This window comes from Peromyscus maniculatus, chromosome 4, assembly GCF_049852395.1.
Source record: "Peromyscus maniculatus bairdii isolate BWxNUB_F1_BW_parent chromosome 4, HU_Pman_BW_mat_3.1, whole genome shotgun sequence".
Lineage (NCBI taxonomy): Eukaryota > Metazoa > Chordata > Mammalia > Rodentia > Cricetidae > Peromyscus > Peromyscus maniculatus.
In genome coordinates this window covers 43,901,031-43,923,010 of record NC_134855.1, presented here as the reverse complement: position 1 = coordinate 43,923,010, position 21,980 = coordinate 43,901,031, and the positions used below count along the sequence as shown (strand labels likewise).

General features: G+C 39.1%; 1 protein-coding gene across 6 annotated transcripts in view; it reads left to right on the top strand.

Moving 5' to 3' along the window:
• Positions 1 to 21,724, top strand: part of Ttc21b (tetratricopeptide repeat domain 21B) — a 79,754-nt gene extending 58,030 nt beyond the window's left edge. For 2 of the 6 annotated variants that reach the window (XM_006977157.4, XM_076569584.1), the window contains 7 exons: positions 2,761 to 2,911; positions 3,112 to 3,273; positions 6,246 to 6,441; positions 10,977 to 11,201; positions 14,114 to 14,234; positions 19,739 to 19,806; positions 21,203 to 21,724. In XM_006977157.4, the coding sequence (XP_006977219.1) occupies positions 2,761 to 2,911; positions 3,112 to 3,273; positions 6,246 to 6,441; positions 10,977 to 11,201; positions 14,114 to 14,234; positions 19,739 to 19,806; positions 21,203 to 21,280 (1,001 nt within the window). In that variant the 3' untranslated portion in view covers positions 21,281 to 21,724. Of the gene's footprint in view, positions 1 to 2,760; positions 2,912 to 3,111; positions 3,274 to 6,245; positions 6,442 to 10,976; positions 11,264 to 14,113; positions 14,235 to 19,738; positions 19,807 to 21,202 lie in introns of all 6 variants that reach the window. The other 4 variants (XR_013050496.1, XM_076569583.1, XM_015996008.3 and 1 more) reach the window with 4 other exon arrangements.
• The last annotated feature ends 256 nt before the right edge of the window (positions 21,725 to 21,980 follow it).

Genomic DNA, 21,980 nt, shown 5'->3' with positions numbered 1-21,980 from the left:
TCTGTTTTCATTCCTCTTCCTGCTCTTCAGCCACATCAAGGTTGCCATCCTCCCCGGACTGAACTCTGCTCTGTGTGTACAGTGCCCTCAGCTACTGGGAATGCCTTTGTCAGCCTGCCGATGGCTGGCGCCCATCCTTGAGGCTCTTCAAAGGTCAGCTCTTTGAGGAAAGCACACCTGACCTCTCTGGTGCTATGTATTTCCACAGCACTGCACTCCTGCATGCCCCATCTCACTTTCATTATTTTGATAGCTTTGCACTGTCCATCAATAAAAAAATATACCAGCTACTATTTTTACCTCGTGATATATTGCCATTTTTTTTTAAATGAAAACACTCATTCTCTCAAATGTCAAGGCTAACAAAAAGATAACACATTGTAGTTTAGTCTTTTTGTGGTCATTATTACTTAAGCTAATGATGAATACATTTCAGTAGTATCAGAAGGAGGGAATTTTTCAAGAAACCGGCTTCCCAGTGTTAAATGTAGATATTTGCAAAATATGTCTCCACATATTAGCAATGTTTGGCCAGATATTTTAACTTTTAATCCTTGCTTAGTTGAGTTCAACTTTTAGACTCTTTGGCTTTATGATGGATTGTGCATCCTGTTGTACTAAGACTTGTAAATGTAGCTAATCATTCTGGGCCTTAGAAAACTCTTTCATACCTTCACTAGATTTAATTTCTCCAATGCTCTGAAGGTGGATATTATACTCACTTTAAGAAAAGTGAGTCATTCTTAGGTAGAGATAATTTAATTTATTTGTCTTCACACTGGCCAGACATGGCCAGTTTTGAATTCCCTTTTCCTAAATCTCTGCCCTTTATAATGATGCCACAAGGTAGGATAAACAAAATCTAAGAGAGGGCAAAGGATTTGATTGTTTTCACATATGTAACTGAATAGATGCAAACCTTCCAAAATTCTTTTCTTATTTTTTTATTCTGACAAAATGTGTAATATAATAAAATTTATCATCTTAACCATTTTTTTAAGATTTACCTATTTTATGTATGAATGCTCTATCTGCACATATGACTTTACATCAGAAGAGGGCATCAGATCCCACTATAGATGGTTTGAGCCACCATGTGAGTGCTGGGAATTGAACTCATGACCTCTGGAAGAACAGCCAGTGCTCTTAACTGCTGAGCTATCTCTCCAGCCCCATCTTAACTATTTTTAAACATATAGTTCAGTGGTATAGAGTATGTTGACACTGTTGAGCAAGATGTGGTTATCCATCCCTAGAACTTGTATAATCTTTCTAAATTATAGAAATATAATTTAGATTTCGCTCCAGCTTCTTCCTCTGCTGACAGTCTCTATCTTGCTGTCTGCTTCTTAGCAAGTCCAGGTGGCTAAGAGGATATCCTACAGCATTTGTCCATGGGTCTGGCTCATTTCACCTAGCATAGTCTTCAGAATCATCCCTGGTGCTATGTTAAGAGTTTCTTACATTTTCAAGAAGCTAGTGTTTTATATATGCTTGTCTCACATTTATCTGTCATCTTTAATAGACATACAGATAGTTCCCCCTTCCTGATTATTGCAAGTATCACTGCTGTGAATATCCACACAAATATCTGCTTGAGGCTTTATTCAGTACTACAGGCATGGTCTCCTTAGTGTTCTAATGCATCATATAATAATGTCTCTTTAGTTTTAAAAATTAGAGTCAAGGATAATTTGTTTTAAAAATTGGGGCTATGTTCATCTGCTCATGTAGATAACTTTAGCTCTGTGAATTCACCCTAAGAAAGTTCCCACAGTAGTGTGTGTAAGAGTTTTAACAAATTCCCTATGAGTTCTAGGATAATTGAAACACAGGAGACCTACCACCTAAAAACAGACTCCCGGAGAAATTAACTACTAATGTAATAGACTGTCAGGCAGCTGTTAAAATCATAGCATTGAGGGCCACTTAATGAAAATTGGGAAGTATTTATTGTCTAATGTTGAATCAAAACCCTAAGTGTCAGCCAAGTTTTATTTACGAGTAGTTGACTATTAGTCATACATATATGACTTACCTCATCTCTGTGTCATGAAATTCATTTATTTTTTTTCTTCTTTACACACAATTTTGTGCATTTTTTCTTCTTTTGGTGTTCATGAATCTTGGTCAAAATCTTCTTCAAATGCTAGTACAATACTGATAGGAGAAAGCTAGGAGGAACTTAAGAGGAAGTTACACTGGAGACCAGAGAACTGAATTAACTATTTTATCTAGGAAAAGGTGAAATCAGATTAAAATCCTGGGACTAATATGTGATGCTATAGTATGTTCCACTCAACATTTCATATGTAGAATAAATTCTGGAATAAAACTTGTGATTACCTACCTCAATTGCTATCCTGCACTTCCGTTACCCACCTTCCATCTGCAAGTAGGAAGAGAGTCTCAGAAACAGTTGTCAATCTATCTTTCTGAATTTTAGGGTTTAGATGACCTAGATGAAGGCTGTTTCTAGAAGCTTTGACTCCAGGAACATTGAAAAGTAGCATAAAATCAACCTTTTTCTAGACATGCCTTCATTATGCCTTCTTCTACAGTACCCGACCCAGTGAAACAGGTATCATTTGATAGATGACCAAGGCTATACATCTCATTAGGAAATTCTAGCACATAAAACATTTGGTTATTACATTGTGTTTCATTTGAAGTAAATTGTACATTAATAAAGTAGAAGTATAATCATCAGAATAAATATCTTAACATGTTATCTACATCTGAAGTATTGCTTGTTTCTAGATAATTTTATGACTTTGTCTCGTTTGATTGATCTCCTGAGAAGATGTGGGAAACTTGAGGATGTTCCGAGATTTTTTTCAATGGCTGAGAAACATAACTCCAGAACAAAATTGGAGCCAGGATTTCAGTACTGTAAAGGATTACATTTTTGGTAAATCTATTGGCAGATAAATCCTACTTTATAATGATTTTTCTCCCTTTATTGTGCAGAAAATAGAAAAGGCTTTTCTTCACGTTTATAAATAAATCTGCAATATGAAATGTTTTAATAGATTTATTTATGAAGCATATTATGATCTGGTATAAAATTTGTAATCAGTGACTGAAATGTTTTTTCAATCATTCAATAAGGTATACTGGAGAACCAAATGATGCCCTTCGACATTTTAATAAAGCTCGAAAAGATAGTGATTGGGGCCAAAATGCACTTTATAATATGATAGAAATCTGCTTGAATCCAGATAATGAAACTATTGGAGGCGAAGTATTTGAAAACCTTGATGGAGACCTGGGGTGAGTAGCAATTGACACATTTCCTTTGGTACAGTTTTTAAAGCATTTGTTGGGGATAATGAGCAGAAAAGCGAAAGAAAATCACCTTAGAGCATGATGCTGAGGAAAAGGCAGATGGAATATGTATATTATACATGTATTGACTAAAAGAATGATTCTGCAACTCAGTGTGTAGTTTGAATGAGTGTACCTCCCATAGCCTCATGTATTTCAATAGTTGGTCCCCAGTTGGTAGAACTTTTGGGGAAGGAGTAAGAGGTGTAGCCTTATTGGAGGAGGTATGTCATTGAGGGTGGGCTTTGAGGTCTCAAAAGACTTGGGAGATTCCCAGTGCTTTCTCTGCATTCTGTTTGTGAATCAAGATGTGAGCTTTTAGATTTCCTTTGCTGTGCCTCTTGGACTCTTCACAACACTCTGATTTAGTCAAATTAGACAATTTATTTTATAAGTTGCTCTGGTCATGGTGTTTAACCACAACAATAAAAAGGTAAAATAATTAGGCATGAAATACTTTCCATTTCCCAAATCATAATAGATGGATTACAAAGGCATTTCCCTAATTACTCTGTCAAAAACAAAATAAATTACAGAATTTGACAACCATAATAAACACAGTCCACATAATAATAGTACTGACTGGCATTGGGGAGACGTCTCAGTGTTAAAGTGTTTGGTGTATGAGTATGAGGACCTGAGTTCAAATCTCCAGACCCCACATAAATGCTCAGTGGGTTTAGTGGCTGGCCTGTAATTCAGTCACTCCCTAGTCAGAGGCAGACGATCTGCAGAGCAAGCTGGCTGACAAGATTGGCTGTATAGGCAAACTCTGGGCTCTGTTGAGACACTCTACCTTAATAAATATAGTAGAGAGTAATTGAAGAGCATTCCTGATGTCACCTCAGGCTGCCATGTGAACACATGCAACATGTACACATACATACATGCACGCCATACACACACTGCAAAATCAAGACAAAGCAAAAGATAATAGTTTTTATGTAGTACATGGTAGCTTTATGCCAGCCCTGTGCTCTGTTCTTTCTATGCATTATCTCACTGATTTTCTGCAGCAGCACTGTGAAACAAGCTCAGAATCCCTTATCTGTGCAGTGACCAGAAGATAGAACAAGGCTCCGGCTGAGTGCTAGCCCACCCCACCCCCACAGCTCTGCAGTGTCCACCCTGGATTGCTGCTGGAGCCTGGTGGCATCCCCTCAAGCTGTGCCTGTTGTTCCTCTCTCAGAAGGAGTGGGGATGGCTAAAGGTATAAAGAGTGTGTAACAGGTCGTGGCTGCCTTTCATTGGCATGTAGTCCATTTTCACTGCAAGACCATATCTGAGGCCATTCAATTGCCTATACCACGGATGGTGACCTGAAAGGAAGCTGACGTTCACGGCTGCTGAAGGACATAGAGTCATGCAGTGCATGGCTGTCGGGAAGGTGCATGGAGGAGTGGAGGGTGTTAGAGCAAGAAAGGACAAATCTCAAGAATGGGTTAGAGAGATCAGTGAAGCTTAAAAGTAGAGAAATGGCCTGTTTGTTTTAGGAAAGTTAAGATAATAAATATACTGTTCTAGACCTGTGGGTAACCAAGTGCAGACCCTCAATTAAAGAGCTGAAATACAAACTAGAACTCGGAAGAGGAGTTGCTAGTGCACATACAGACTTAAGGGACACCTCAAGGATCGGAGCTGTGGGAAGGAAGGACCCTTTTGAAAGTTGTTATCTGTAGCCACAGGAAACAGATTTTGGGTGTGCTAAGGCTAGCAGCCTCAAGGTCAAAAATGGAAACCAAATCATAGAGCTGTGGGAGCCAGAGCCTAGGAACTGCAGGGAAGAAAGCAAGAACAGGAGATGTTCTCAGCAATACTGAAATCACTAGGGCCTGTGCCGGAGAGATGACCCAGTAGTTAAGAGGACCTGGGTTTGGTTCTTAGCACCCATGTTGCTTGGCTCTCTACTGCCTGTAACTCCAACTCAATGGGGCATCTGTTGCCTCTGTTCTGTACTTATACACACACACACACACACACACACACACACACACACACACACACACACACTGCACACCACACATACATTAAAAGAAATAGTTCTTTAAAACTTTAAGGTTAAGGAAAGGTGAGTAGTTTTACTGTGTGTAGTGTGTGTGTGTGTGTGTGTGTGTGTGTGTGTAGGGAATTTGCTAACAAGTATTTGAATTGTTACTATGCCTGATACTTGCTACCTCATATCACGCTACCTCATATCACGTAAAATTTCCTTCCCAAGAGTCTGATAGGTAACAAGGTGAAGAAAAGAGAGATTTTATATGTTTGATAAACTTAGACTCAGATGGAAATTATACCATTTGTGATCTTTGAGAAAGTGTTCTGCTTCCTGAGTCTCATTTTCCCCAAATAGATACATTCAGCATGTATTGAATGAGCATTTGCTGAAGGAACATGTACTGATTGAACATGTGCTGAATGAAATCATGTGGCATTTGACCCTTTTCCTGCCTTTTCTCTTCTCTCGTTCCTTCTGAGTGTATACTACATGTAGAACACCATTGGACAATATTATGATGCTACCTAGAACTATTCTTTTTTTTTTTTTTTTTTTTTTTTTTTTTTTTTTTTTGTGGTGCTAGCGACTGACCCCAGGACCTCAGCTATGCTAGCCTAGGAAGATTCTATGTTTATTCCAATTATATATCACCTAAAATTAACATGTTTACTGTATATAGATATTGTCTAATTTTAATTCTAGAGTGATTCAGGGTTTCGTGGTGTTTCACTAAGGACATATTAATTTTGGTTAAAATTCATTTATACTTCATGTATTGGTATTAGAAGAAAATGAAATGAATGGTCTTCCCCAAGAATTCTTTAAATGAATGATAAAGAGGAGCCAGTGCCCTGAGTTCTAATATCAGTCAATTTGGAGTCATGAGTAGCAGACATTTGTGATTTATTCTCTGTGTCCACAGTAGTTCGACTGAGAAGCAGGAATCCGTGCAGTTAGCAGTGAGGACGGCGGAAAAGCTGCTGAAAGAACTGAAGCCTCAGACCACCCAGGGCCGCCTGCAGCTCCGCATTCTGGAGAACTGCTGCCTGATGGCCACCAAGCAGAAGTCCAGCGTGGAGCAGGCGCTGAACACCTTCACGGAAATAGCAGCCTCTGAGGTCAGTGGCTTGCCTTCTCGGCCTTGTCTACCCTTGCCTGGTGAGACAACGCGCTGTTTGGATAGCTGATGATCTTCTGATCATGGCCTAATAGCTCACGCTTAATAAAAAGTAGATATATGCTTTTGTATAACCTTACATTGTATACCATCATTACTGTGTGTTAGTCTCTGGGGGAACATGGAATTAATTCTATAGATAGGAAATTCTTCATGAGAGTAAAAGATAATCCTAAAGAGAAGAATTTGTGTTCTGGAGGATTTTCATGCTGTAGCTCTGGCTGAATCTAAGTTACTAAGTGAAAATGAATGTTGCCTGGCTGGTTCACCTTCTCACTTGGGTGTACTTGGAATTTCTCCAGCTGAAGAACTAAATGGGATCAGTACTGACAAGGTGTAATTCAGTTATGCAAATAACATTTTTTCTTTAGCAACACTGAAATGACCTCCTGGCATATTTCTGATTGTAGTTATTTCCTTTTTCTTTTCCTGCTCCACTCAAATCTAGTCTCTGCTACTCTCTGAGTGTTTGGTTAGGCCTTTCCCTTCCCATGCACATTACTACTAAGGAAGGGATAGTTAGTGAGTAATACCTATTTCTAACCACCATCACTGATCTCTTTTCTCTTCTGATCAGCCACTGAAAACTCACAACTGTGTGCCTCTCAGAGGATATCAAAAGTTTTTCTATTTCGTTTGGCTTAGAGGTCACAGTGGTAGACAGGCTACCAAAACCCTCTTACTGTGGCCCCATTGCCCACTTTGTATCTAGGACTCTGAGGAAGAATCAAATGTCATGGATTTGTGTAGACTTGCTTTAGATGGCAGCTTCATTATTACTCTAAACCACCACAAGACCAAACAGCAAGCTCGCCTCAGCCTCAGCACCACACAGAGCAGAGCCCTTCTGCAAATTATAAGATGATGTTCTCAAAAGTATTGCCCCATGCCCTGCAGGATAGAATAGGGAACAAAGACAGTTTCTATTGCTGTGAAAGGATATCATGACCGTGGCAACTTTTAATAAGGAAAACATTTAGTTGGGCCTGGCTTACAGTTTTAGAGGTTTAGTTCCTTTTGGTCATGGCAGAAAACATGGCAACATGCAGGCAGACATGGTGCTGGAGAGGTAGCTGAGAGTCCTGTATCTGGATTGGCAGGTAGCAGGAAGAAAGTGAGACACCAGGCCTGGCTTCAGCATCTGAAACATCAAAGCCCACCCCCAAGTGACACACTTCCTCCAACAAGGTCACACCTACTCCAGCAAGGCCACACTTCCTAATAGTGCCACTCCCTATGAACCTATGGCGGCCATTTTTATTCAGACCACCACATATGCCTCTTAGGATTGCTTCAATTTCCTTCTTTGAGTGACAATGTGATATTGTTAATGTCAGGCCTAGCTCAAAACCCAGGAAAAGACATTTGTGAACATTCCCTTAAATGAAGTGCTGATGGTCATGATTATTTTAGAATGATTATCTAAGTCCATTACATAAACTAAGCTAGGTTTTCAGTTCTAGAAACATGCTGATTTGTGTAGATTTTCTTATTAAAAAATAAATTACAAAAAGGAAAATAGTCCAAAAAACTCCTGTAATGTGATGTTAAATGTCTCACTCAGTAAAGGAGAGCCATCCTTTGTTAACATAAGGGCATCAGTGAAGGCAAAGTAAGTAACAAGGGTTCTTTAGTTGGTTTCTGTATTGTAGCTCAGGTCATAGTTTTAGAAGGTATAACACTCATATATTGTGTAGACTTTATAAGACCTAAAGTACAGCTTAATTTTCAGAACATGACTCTTGAGAGGCTGTTATGATTATTGGTCCCATTTTAAAGATGAGCAGTCTGACTTCAAGGTCAGCAGTACATTCACTGTGTCATCTTACATACTTTTTATAAAGAAATACAGATTCAATCAGTATGTTGTTTCTGTGATGTGTTTTTTAAAAGACAAGAAAAGAAAAGGCCTCCCCGAATTGGCATTCTGTAACAGATGGATGTCAGCTACTGAAAAATGGGAAATGGAATGTTCATGCAAATCTAAAAGAATTTTTAAAGGTACAATTTGCAGTTAGGTGTCACAGCCACCAACTGCTATGAGGTGGTATCCTATCACATAGTAATGAGTTTATATTGAGTAAATCCATCATCCCTGCTGTAAAGTTTAAAAGAAATAAAAGCCGGATGGCATTGCAACTCTTTCGTAGTGAGACTGAGCAAGGTTTTCTGTGGAGATGAGAGTGTGTGGTTTTTAGCATGCTTGTCTCAGCTACCCAGGTACTGCCTGTAAATCTGTTTGCTAACTGGGTCAGCCAAGAAAGGATGATGGGTGAACTAAAATTCAGCAACACGGTGTTTGGGTTGCATTTTTTCATTTAACTCATAGGCAATATATTAGATACAATGAATATTCATTAAGCAGCCACTAAGTATTTGGCATAGTGGGAATCATAAGAATAAATAACGTATCCTTCTTGTTTTCAAATTTCTCATAATGTTCAGGAAAAAAAATGAGCTCAGCGTACTGGATATAATGGTTATCTGAATCAAAGAAAAGGCTTTCTCTTCTCGCCGTAGTTGCAAAGGAAAGTACGTGGGTGGTGGGTTAAGGAGAGTCGGGAGGCTCTGGTAAGAAGCTGTGATTCTAGAAAGAGCTGTGATTCAAGATCGAAGGCAGCTGGCATTTTTACAGATAGAGATGGGGAAAGTGTCTTCTGAGTGAAGACAAAATATGAACAGAGGCAGAGAAACATGGCATCTAATCAAAACACTGTGTCTCAGAGGAATGTGACAGGAAGTCATGGAGGAAGAGGGGCCTAGTGCGCTAGCCCGTGCTGCACTCTCCCACGTGCTTTTGTGGGCCCACCTGAACCATGTGTAGAGATTATGTTGGCACTCCATAGGCCACAGCCGAGTTTTGTCCTCAGTGGCGGCTGAGAGTAAAGGAATTGTGCTTCATAAATTGGACCAGGGAAGTGCTAGGTCCACAGCTACGGTCATAAGAAGGCCTGATTCAGGTCTAGTGCTGAGATTCGAACTCAGTTTTCTGTTTCAGGAAGTCTTAGTTTATGGAGTTTGGGGCATGGCTCTATTGGTAAAGTGCTTATCAATCAAGCTTGGGCTCAGATTCCCCAATACCCACATAAAGAGTCAGAAGCAGAAGTACTCCTGTACTCTTGACGCTTGGGAGTCTGAGACAGGCGGATCCCTGGAGTTACTGACTAGACAGCCGTAGCCAAATCATTGAGCCCCATGTTCAGTTTGTGACCCTGACTCAGAAAATAAGATTTGGAAAGTGACTGAGAAAGATACCTGGCATCAGCCCCTGATCAGGACACACACACACACACACACACACACACACACACACACACACACACACACACACACTTCACATAACAATGATGAAGCAGTGAAGAGCTGATCCATTCTAATCAGACTGAAGGCTATAAAATCAAAGACTTCAATCTGTACTGCATGAACATTTTTGTTCATGTGAATGGATGCAGGACTAGTCTCTTCTTAGGTCCTTTAGGACCAGTTGACAAATACATGATAGGCCACCATTATCTGCCATCCTCTGTCTATCCAAGATGAGTAGTGTAGCTAGAGTTTTCCTGCCTTGCCCACAGTTAGGACAAATCTTTGTCACCTGCCAGTCCCACAGCCGCTCAGACCCAACCAAGTAAACACAGAGACTTATATTGCTTACAAACTGTATGGCCGTGGCAGGCTTCTTGCTAACTGTTCTTATATCTTAAATTAATCCATTTCCATAAATCTATACCTTGCCACGTGGCTTGTGGCTTACCGGTGTCTTCACATGTGGCTTGTCATGGTGGCGGCTGGCAGTTTCTCTGACTCAGCCTTCCACTTCCTAGAATTCTTCCCCTCCTTGTTCCACCTATACTTCCTCCTGCCTGGCCACTGGCCAATCAGTGTTTTATTTATTGACCAATCAGAGCAACAGATTTGACATACAGACCATCCCACAGCACTTCCCCTATTTTTTTTTTTTTTCAAAGAGGAAGGTTTTAACTTTTACACATCTCCAAAGCCAGCTTGGTATATTTGGGAATTTGGGCGTAGCTTCTCTTACTACTTCCTGCCAGAGGAGGGCACTGTATCTTATGGGGACACAAAGAAAATTTAAAGATCATGGAGTAGTCCATGAGGTTGTATCATCTGAGCCAGTTGCCTTGAAACTTTAACTCTCATGATCATTACAGTGAAGTCAGATTTCATTCTTTCTATTTCTGCACAAAACCACATCCGCCAGTCAGTTCCATTAGACATGAAGCTGCACTTGCTGCTGGGACTGGGCTTCAGCATCTGCATAGTTTGTTGGTTCATTTGGGCCATGTGTTCACTAATTCCTCATAGGGGATTGCTTGGGATTCCCCACCACTCTGTTAAACAGTGATGGTCACTTTCCCAGCACGCAGCCAGACCGAGGCATGGGTGACTTCTTAGCTGGTGTTTGCCGCTTCCCATGCGATGCATCTTGTGGTCTAAAGTTCACTTTTCTTACAGAAGGATCATATCCCAGCTCTCTTGGGAATGGCAACAGCTTATATGATCTTGAAACAGACACCAAAAGCCAGAAACCAGCTGAAGCGGATTGCAAAAATGACTTGGAATCCTATTGAAGCCGAGGACCTGGAGAAGAGCTGGCTGCTGCTTGCTGATATTTATATTCAGTCAGCAAAATATGACATGGCAGAAGAATTACTAAAGCGCTGCCTGTGCCATAACCGTGTAGGTGACTGAGAACCAACTGGTTAACTGTGTTGCGTAGGCGTCCTGTAGTAGAGCAATGGGTCAGTTTCTGATGTTTCCCCAGTGTGCCTTGAACCTTAAATCTTTATTCTTACTGTAATCAGGAAATGAACATTATGATAAAGAAAGAAGCGGTGCTCCCTTGAAGGTAACAGGAAGATAAATTTATGCAGCTTCAAGTTTCAGCTGGTGATGCCCTACTTACAAGAAGTGCTTTTGGAATGTCAAGCATTCGCCATGATTACCCATCTCATCCCAGAACTAATGAAAAGTGCAGAGTATTAATTGTGGCCATCTGTCCCTCCCTTTAAGAAGTGTTTTTGATGAACTTACTGCAGCTGCATGTCATTTCCACATTATTAGAACCCACTATGCATAATATAGAGAGAGGTTTCCAATTCAATTTAATGCAAGTTCTTTAGGTATAAAATGGAAGATCTTCAAGGCTGTACACTGTAAGCCCTTTCTGCTTACATTTTGTTGTACAGACATAAAGAAGATATCTTATTATGAACATTTTTTAAATTTCAGATATGAATTAGTACTTGCTGAGAAATAAACTTAGAAAGTTGAGGCTGTTTATATTCACAGACTCATACCAATTAGCTAAAAGTGTTAATCACAGTAAATCTGTTTTTTATTCTCTATAAGCAAATTAGACTATAAGATGGCTCATTTGCTTTTTTTAAAGAGAACTTATAATTACCTAGTAGTATTAAGATAATTTCTTAGGAATTAAAAGCCTACAATGCACCAGTTCTTTATCAATGGGTAGACTGCCTTAAATGACCAGTTTCATCAAATTTCACTTAAATTGGCCTTGAAAACAAAATACTCGTTCATCTTTAAAAATCTAAACTACTGTATAGTTGAACATTATATGCCTGGTCTGAGATTAAGCAACATTGACTAGAAATTAAATCTTTGACGCAGATAGATCCCATCTTTTGTCAGCACTGACCAAACAGCAATACCTTGTGTGATTAAATTTGATTGGTCCTTCAGAACATTCAGCCCTGTTGGTTTGGCATGTCTATTTCAAAGCATGAGGCTCAGGAATCAAAGCTTAGGAACCTTGAGTTATATAATTTTAAAATGAAAATCACTGATATTTGGACCAAGAAAGCAAAAGACAACATTAGAGCATCTTGCCATAGCAGATGGCAGGAAAGCTATCAAAGACAGAGTCATGCCAGGCACTCGGGAGCCTCACTGAAGACAGGCCAACAGCCAGAGTTGGGACACCAAGTACCAAAGGGAATGAGAACTGCAGTAGATTAAAACACATCCAGTATGTTAAACCCATGACTTCTTAAAAAGACAAAAGGGGAAATAGAATTAGTCAACACTGCAGTATGCGAATAAACTGGCTACTTCTGTCAGACGCTAGGGGAGGATTCAGCACGTGTCCTGGGGTTTCTGTATAAACTGCGCTGTTAAGTAGTCAGTCTTTGGTAAGGCATCTTGATGTGGAGATTTTTTTCCAAGAAATAACTAAGCAATAAGTATCACTGTTTTTTTAACATTGGTAAGTTTATGAATGGACAGACTATTACAAAAAGGGAAAAAATCAAACATCCTATGCTTTGTCATTGGAAGAAGAAAATGTCCATGACAGAGATGGCGCTGGGATGAGACAGAACACACAGTAATTAAGATAAATACAACAGTGCACTATATTTTCAATCAAGTGAAGTGAAAAAAAGTAATACTGAAACATTAAGACTATCTGCTGAGCTATAGGACATCTGAGTAATAAGGGGGGCTTTCCCAGGTTCACATTTGATCTGTGTTTTAATGGGAAATGGTTTTAGTGAAAATACTGATGAAATGTCTTAGAATAGGAGAAAATGTTATAGCAAATTCTGTTAGCATAAAAAGGAAATATTCAGATTGAGCCTCTGAAACAGCAGTTCTCAACCTGTGGGTTATGACCCCTTTGAGGGTCACATATCAGATATGCTGCATATCAGATATTTACATTATGATTCATATCAGTAGCAAAATTACAGTTATGAAGTAGCAATGAAATAATGTTATAGTTGGGGGTCACTACAGCATGAGGAACCGTATTAAAGGGTCGCAGCATTAGGAAGGTTGAGAACAACTGTAAAAAGCAGGAATTATTGGTGATGTCGGACTATATTATAGAAATACTACAAAGACGCAGTCAACTAACCCTGTATTGAGATAAATGCTACTGTAAAGATTCTTTATGCTACTTTTTTTTAAGATAAAAGAGACAGAAGAGAAATTTCTAGATCAAAACAGATGAGCTATTTCAAACCACTCACAATCTGGGACATGGATTGGATTCTCCATCTAACAAACTTTTTAAAACTTAAATTATGTTTCAACAATTTGAAATAGGACTAGTGTCTGAATATATGGGTGATTTGGAAGTTGGTACATTCTGTGTGCTGTGAGTTTGGGTGGTATTTAAGGAGGTCTTTATCTTTTAGAGAAGCATCCTAGCATTTATATGGTTAAAATTATATAGTATCAGAGCATGTTTTTCTTGGTTATATGGAAGTGTAAGTGTGGAGAAGGAGCTGAGTTAGTTAACTTTTGAAGGAAAGTTATATACCCATATTAAGTCCATACGAGTGTTTAAATTATTCACAATAAACTGGGTGCTTGTATATGAGTAAAATCCACATACCATTATATGTATTTCAGTAAAAAGAAATTCTCCTTCTGAAAGGTTTGCACTGGCTCTTTGTATCAGTTATTCACTGTGTCCTGTACATACTTTGGTGATATATTCAAGTTTCAAAACCATCCCTTTATACACCATTTAGATGGGTTAATATGACTGGTGTGCATACACATCCCATAAAATTTTATTGGTATTGAGATTAATCTGTTCATGTCTTCCATTTGCCCCTCAGTCTTGTTGCAAAGCTTATGAATATATGGGATACATTATGGAGAAAGAGCAAGCATATACAGATGCGGCCTTCAACTATGAGATGGCATGGAAACATAGTAACCAGACAAATCCAGCAGTGGGTGAGTTCAGCAAACTGGGCCCAGGGTGTTTACAAGGAATGATATATCACTTGTAAATCTTCTTTGAAATTCATTTTTAGGACAATACATATTATATATATATATATATATATATATATATATATATATATATATGACCAAATTCTATTGCCGATGTTTTATTTTCATGATGAATTATTACCTATAAATAGTATAAATAAGTATAATTTCCTGAAGTTCCAGCTTGTCTTCGGTCACTTTCATCTAGACTAATCATGCCTTTTTTCCCCCTCTCTCTTCACTCTACTATTTGGAAGATGGTACTGTGGTGGACAAAAAGTGTCCCATTGTCAAATAAATTATACACGTTACATTACATCTTTTTACTGTTGATCTTCTAAAGCCTTTTAACATTCAAGTACAGTTTGGGGGTGTTATAAAGGGCTACATTTCTCTGAGCATCTAAAACATCATTAGTTGTGTCTGTAGATTCTTGCTTGAAGAATGTTAGTCCACAGTGTCTGAACAGTCGGGTGATATCAGTAGTGCACTCAATGACTAACCTCACTGGCAATGGGGGTCCTTCCACTGAGCTGAATCTGATTCACTGAAGCAGTGCAGATCTGTCCTGTGACACAATCTGGCTCCCTTCCCTCTCACAGAGGATGACTGACCCTTCAGTGGGAACTTCCTCCTGAGGTCACCCTCAGGTACATTCTGTTCTTCCTGAGAAGATTGTCATCTTTTCCGTGTTTGACATGGTCCCTTGAAACCCCTAAGTAGACTTTACCTACTCTCCCTTAAAACATTGGTGGGATTTTCATAGTTGAGAGAGAGAGAGAGAGAGAGAGAGGCGGGGGGAGTGTTTCTGTGGCCACAAAGCATGAAAAATTACTTTATTTGCTATGTCCCTTCTGGTCTGTATTACTGCATATGAATGTGTTTCTAAATATGGTTTGGCTCATTCTAGGTATAAGGGTGTTGATATTTGCATTAGATTAGGTGACTTCAAGTTATTAACTTAGCCTAAGATGGCACCAGTCTTTAACAGCTGTGTTACCATGTTTGACTTGCAGTCAGACAATCCTCCTTACACTCAATGCCATCTGTTTAACTTGGCCCTGACTTGTGTTTCTTTAGGATCTGTTAAATTACTGGATTGGACAAAGTGCAGGAACTAATGATTGTTTAGAAATTTTTATCCCCTGGTATTATACATCATAGGAGATAGTCACCTTGTAATGTGGAAATTTTTTAAATACTCATAAAATATAAATAATTTATTCCTCCAGAGTAAGATGTTTCCAATTTATTTATATACTCTGTTCCTTGGAAAACTTCAGAGAACACAGAGACTCCAACTCCCCAGCTTTTCCCTTACATTATTGTAGTTTATACATGATCCTGGCATCCCTTCCAGTGTTCCATCCATGGGTGGGCCTCTGAGATTTTCAGGTACTGAGTTTCTCCCTTCAGATTGTCACTGTATCCACTACTCCAATCCGACTGGCCAAATTAACAGTGCGTTTCACTTTCACTTGTCAAAAAACCCTTGAAATTACATACTGTTTCCGTAGAATTCAGAACCGGGTGCTGTCACTGCAAATGGCACTAAAATAGAGATGCCAGTAATATATTTATAATTCACATAGAGTATATATAGTTGTATACCTTGTATAAATATGCACAGGAACACATTTAAAATGAAATATCATTGTAAACTAGAAGAACACTAGGAACTGAGAGCCAGTGAGGGGAGGATCCACTCACACCTGCACCAGACTGCTGGTTCACTCTCTCTTTCTCCGGCTTGCCCTATAATTGAGTGTGTACACTTTTGAGAGATGTAATGTGCCTGTATTGCACATGTTCCTTGTGCTTCCTAGCCCTTTATTTCCTTTCTCATTTTGTTTTTGTCCAAGATAACCGTATTGACTTCTAACATTGAAGTTATGATTTTAGTCATATAGAGTTTGTTTTCCAGGAAAATTGCTATTATTTCTGTGGTACTCCAAAGTTTTTAAAAACATTTCATAAGATTACTATTTAATCTTTAAGGTTGTGCTAAGAGGGACTAGAGAGATGTCTTAGCAGTTAGGAACACTGGCTGCACTTCCAGAAGTTTCAGGCTTTATCCCCAGCACCCACATGATGGCTCACATGTTCTAGGGGATCTGACTTCTTCTCTGGCCTCCACTGGAACCAGACATATAAGTGGTGCACATCACCTATAGACATAAAAAAAATATATGATTTTACTATAAGAGGTTAAGAATCGTTTCCCTAACAGTCAAGTAAACTGAAAAACCAAAAACTTAGACAATGTGCCTATGGGTCCAAAGTTAGTCAACATCCATCTAGTCAGTGTTCTATTGCTGTGAAGAGACGGCATGACCACAACAACTCTTAGAAAGGAAAACATTTAATTGGGTGGCTTCCAGTTTCAGAGGTTTAGTCCAGTATCATCATGGCAGGACTTGGCAGCGTGCAGGCAGACATGGTGCTGGAGAAGGAGCTGAGCATTCTACATCTTGCAGGCAGCAGGAAGTGAGTATTTTTGGGCGTAGCTTGAGTATATTTGAGACATCAAAGCCCTTACAGTGACACACTTCCTCCAACAAGAACACACTACTCCAACAAAGCCACACCTCCTAATAGTGCCACTCCCTTTAGGGGACCATTTTCTTTTAAACCACTACAGTCAGCAAACCAGAAGTCCTCACTTCCACACTTAAAAGTTTTATATGGGAAAACCCAGCCCATGTGGGCAGGACTACTCTCTATACAGGGTGCCCTGAGCAGAATAAGAGGAAAAGAAGCAGAGAGCAAGTAAGCAAAGATGCATTTGTTCTCTCTTTGTTCTTGGGTATGGATGTGATATGACCAGCACATGACCAGCTGTGAGTTCTACCTTGCTTTCCTGGAAATGATGGACTAGAACTGAACTGTAAGCCATATAACCCCTTCCTTCACTTAAGTTGCTCTAGTCATGGTGTTTTATCACAGCAGCAGATATGAAGCAACAACACAGTTCAATCATTAGAGCTCATGAGCAATGTTTTCATTTTCCCATTCCTGTTTGTAAGATGTAAAATTAAATGTAGATTATTATCCATTTTTATTATCTATGTTTCCATAGAATTCAGAACCGGGTGCTGTCACTGCAAATGGCACTAAAATAGATATGCCAGTAATATATTTATAATTCACATAGAGTATATATAGTTGTATACCGTGTATAAATATGCACAAGAACACATTTAAAATAAAATATCATTTTAAACTAGAAGAACACTAAGAACTGAGAGCCAGTGAGGGGAGGATCCACTCACACCTACACTTAGGTTACATGGCAGTCACTAGACTGCTGGTTCACTCTCACTTGCTCCTGCTTGCCCAATAATTGAGTGTGTACACTTTTGAGATTATATATTAATATTATATAAATATTAATTATATTTCATGAAGTAGCCAAGTATTAAATAGCTATCCTATTTTTAGCTTTCTCCTCTTTACGTTTTCATTAATTCTTCGAGCAGTAATTTTTGAATATATTTTCCCCTGCCCCAATTTCTCCCAAGTCTAGCTCCTTTCCCTAGCCACCAAACTTTGTGTTTTCTCTCTCTCTTTTTCACCTATCAAGTCCAATTTGTGCTGCCCACATATTCATAATGTGTAGCCTTCCACTGAAGTGTGTCAACCTACCAATGGCAACACTCTTAAAGAAAACTGACTCTCTCTCTCCTAGCAGCTAATCAGTTGCTAATGAATCCTCATTATTGTTGGGATTTGTGTCCACCTTTCCCTCCATTTTGCGATTTGGTCGGGCTTGAGCTTCCACAGGGTTTGTGTATGCTATCATAACCACTGTGAGTTCATATGTACAGTGGCTCTGTTGTATACAGAGGACACTTGTTTCCTTGTATTTGTCACCTAGGTTTTTTTCTTTTGGAGTTACTAGCCAATGAGGTCTCATAGACACCTAAATATTACAGGTTAGTGTCAATTTTGCTATTGGTTACTCTCTCGAACTTTACCCTATTGCTGAAGGTATCACAAATTTGAGTCAATAAACTTGGAGCTATTAAGTTAACATTGGCATGGAAGCTTCTCTATTGACTAGCTTTCATAGTGCTGAAAACTGATGTTCACACTACTGGAGAAGAAAAGTTATCATCATTTTTACCCAGATGTGAAGCCTGTGAGGTACAATAATGACTTTCTGGCAAGACATATCCATTGATGCAATAGTTGCACAATGTCATGGGAGTAACCACCATTTTCTAATTGGATTTAATTCCTGTTCCATAAGATGAAACCCATAATTGGCACCATGGTTGGGCCAAGAATCTGTGGTTAGCATGTCATAGGCCCTAAAGGACAACCTATTAGAATCATTCTGCTAAATGGACAGAGTATTACACTGACTCCTAATGAATGACTTACTGCTCTCCTCATAGAGTAATGCACCACTGAACTCTCATCAGATAAGTTTCTACCTGCAGTAGTAGACGGTGATTAACACACAAGCTCACAAGTGACCAAGGTGCCCATAATAAGAGCATGAGAAATGCTCAGCTCTCAATGGGGCTTCTCAATGGCTGCGCCCTCTCCTCCCAGGTCTTGGGGATCATTGTGAAAGAGGAAGTGGAAAGATTGTAATCTTCATTTTCTTTTTCTTGGAATAGTCTTGTAGGAGAGCAATAATCATTGTGAGTGTCTGAAAACTCCTAATTGGCAACACTAGAAGAGTGGCATCTCTGTATGCACAATTGTGCCAGGACTTGCTCTTCATTAACTGGACATATGATGACTAATCTACCCACCTGTGCTGCTCTCTGATTTGCTGTCTTCTAAGCAAGGACTCTGAAGTGGTTTGGTTTCCTGTGTGTCTTACCACTGATCTTAACATATGCAGTCATCCAGCCTCCCACCCCACCTGAAGAGAAAGTGGTTTGGATTCCCAGCCTAGGTCAGCTTAGGCCTTATCCTTTCCTTTCAAACACTCCAACACCCTCTTCCTGTGGTTTAGGTTCCTGCTATGGCTTTCTTGAATTGGGTCTTGGCTTGGATCTTTCTCTCATGGAATTTATCTCTGTTTAAAATTGTTTATTTACTCATGCAATTGCTTAAATAATGTACTTCCTCTCCTAATAGAAAGTTGACTACAGGAATCAGTTTCCCTAATGAGTACTAAGTGAATCTCGACTGTATAAATCAGTGGGTATGTTGTTTTTTACTGCCTTGTGATGAGTTATTACTGTAACCTGAAGTCAATGAGACCTTTTTAGTAAGTTAAAGAAACCACACTGTGGAATGTCTCTCTCAACAGGTATTCACTGCAGTTCTTTTTTCCAACTTGGTTCTTTTCTGCTTGCTTTTTTTATTTCGCTTTGCTTTATAATAGCATGTCACTTTTCTCTGTGCCAGTTTGACCAGCAGCCTCCCTTAAGGCTTCCCTAATAAGTCAACAAAAGAGGAAGAAAAAAACACATACCACTGTATCACTTTTTTTGTTTTAACAGGATACAAATTGGCATTTAATTACTTAAAAGCAAAGCGATATGTGGATGCAATTGACATATGTCACCAGGTAAATGCTTAAATTACAATTTCTTTAAATAGTACCGGGGGAGGCTGGAGAGATGGCTCAGCTCTTAAAGGCTAAGGCTCATAACTCAAAGTACAGATGGACAATTTTCTTTTACTCTCAAAATGCCATTGAATAGAAAGAAAGAGAAGATGCAGTCCTGTAGCTAGTCTATTAATTAAATTGTGTAGAAATTATCAATGTTCAGTTCAAAATTTAGAAAATAAATTTATTTAAAACAAGGGTGTGTTTATAATTGGAGTTCCAATAGTGAAGGGTTTGTGTCAATTTGAAGACATAGGCTAGCAGGGAAAACATATTAAACAGAACCCAATTTGGAAGGATTTGAAGGCCTGCAGAGATGACTCAGCAGTTATGGGCATTTGCTGCTCATGCAGAGGACCAGCGTTTGGTTGCCAGCACTAAAGTACAGCTCTCAACCATCTCTAACTCCAGTTCCAGGGGCTCCACCATCCTTTTCTGGCCTCTGCAGGTACCAGGCACACATTTGAAAATAGTATTGCTTTCCCAGGTCATTATTTTAAGTGGACCTTTTTGTGAATATATTTAAATCCATTTATTAGAGAATTTTGATTTATAAATTACAGATAAAAATATTCCTTAATTTAGAAAAAACTTCGGCATTTCATTCCATTGAAATCCCACAATTAAAATAACACATTTAAGCTCTTTCCAGGTTTAGAATTTCCACAGCTCCTTTGTACCTGCCATGTCCCAGGGGTCCTCCATGCAAGGCAGTAGTTCAGAATAAACTCCTTACAGTTTTCTCATGTCCCTTACATCAGATAGTTATGTTCCATCACTGTTGTAGTAAACATCTGGGTAGGGGATGCTGTTGACTGCCAACTCCTATAAGGCAGTGCTTCTCACTAGGGTAACTGTGGACACCACAGTAAGGCCATGCTTTAGAATCTCACAAAGGGTAAAAGTGGACACTAAAGCCAGGCTGTGCATTAGAATCACTTGTGGAGTTCTATCTTTTTAAATGAATAGCTCCGCACTCTTAGCCATAGTATTCCTGGGAATCTGAATGTTCCAAAATCAGTCCAGGAAAATCTGATGTATGCTCCCTGCTAATATCACTCTCCCAGGGTTTATTAGACATCACAGTCGCTTAGTTACAGCAGTATTATAAGTTACCCTCTAAATCATCTGTTTATTCAGGAAGTGTGTATGGGATGGTTCCATATGTGGTTCTGTATTCTGATGCTCTTATTTGCTCATCTGTGAGTCACCACTTTACAGCTATGATTACCTTTGCAAACTGTTACAGTTACAGTGTTGACACAGTGGACTCTTGGCCATAATGCCCATTTATAGTAAGAGTCAAAGTTCTCTCATTCTCAACAGTTCATTACAAATTATTTTCTTTCCCCAGGTTCTTGAAGCACATCCAGCTTACCCCAAAATCAGAAAGGATATACTTGATAAGGCCCGTGCATCATTAAGACCTTGAAAATGATTGTGTTCATTAGTTCGTTAAACTGTTGAGCAGGAGATGGCAGGGTCCAACGGCCTTTGCAGTTCACACAGCTCCAGCTGACACTGTGTCACAGACGCGTGTCCCCTCTTCTCCAGCAGAGGCTGCTGCTGTCCGTGGACAAACACTGTGTCTGTGGTGTTTGCTGGTGGAGAGGCTGGTGAGAGCTGGCCTTGCTCTCTTCCATTAGGCGCAAATGAGGTAGTTCTGTGATAAAGGCTAGTTCATGTCTAGAGAGGATATTTTTGTTAAAGTCTACGTAATATATCTTTTCTAAAGAGTATAGATTTTCAACAATCCTATTTAAAGTCTCCGGTTACCTGTTAAATTTTTTATTATAGTTTGTGATATAATCTCATGTAATTTATGAAAAAAGAATAAGTATTTTAAATGTATATTTTAATAAAGATTTTGTGAATATCTGGTTGATGTTTTTCTCAGAACTCTAAAGATGGTTGTTTTGTAAAATAAAGGTAATCTCACAGGGCATTCTGCAGTGTTACGTAAGAATATTGAAGGAATGGCGTTTCTTAGAAAGCCCTTTCCTGGGATACTATAAAAGTGTGTTTTGCCTCCTTTGTTCTGTTCATACTTCCTACTCTCGAAGCTAGTGTGATTTTAGATGACGATCTTCTGAAACCTGTCTAAGTGGGTAAGCCCTTACAGCAGCTTTTAA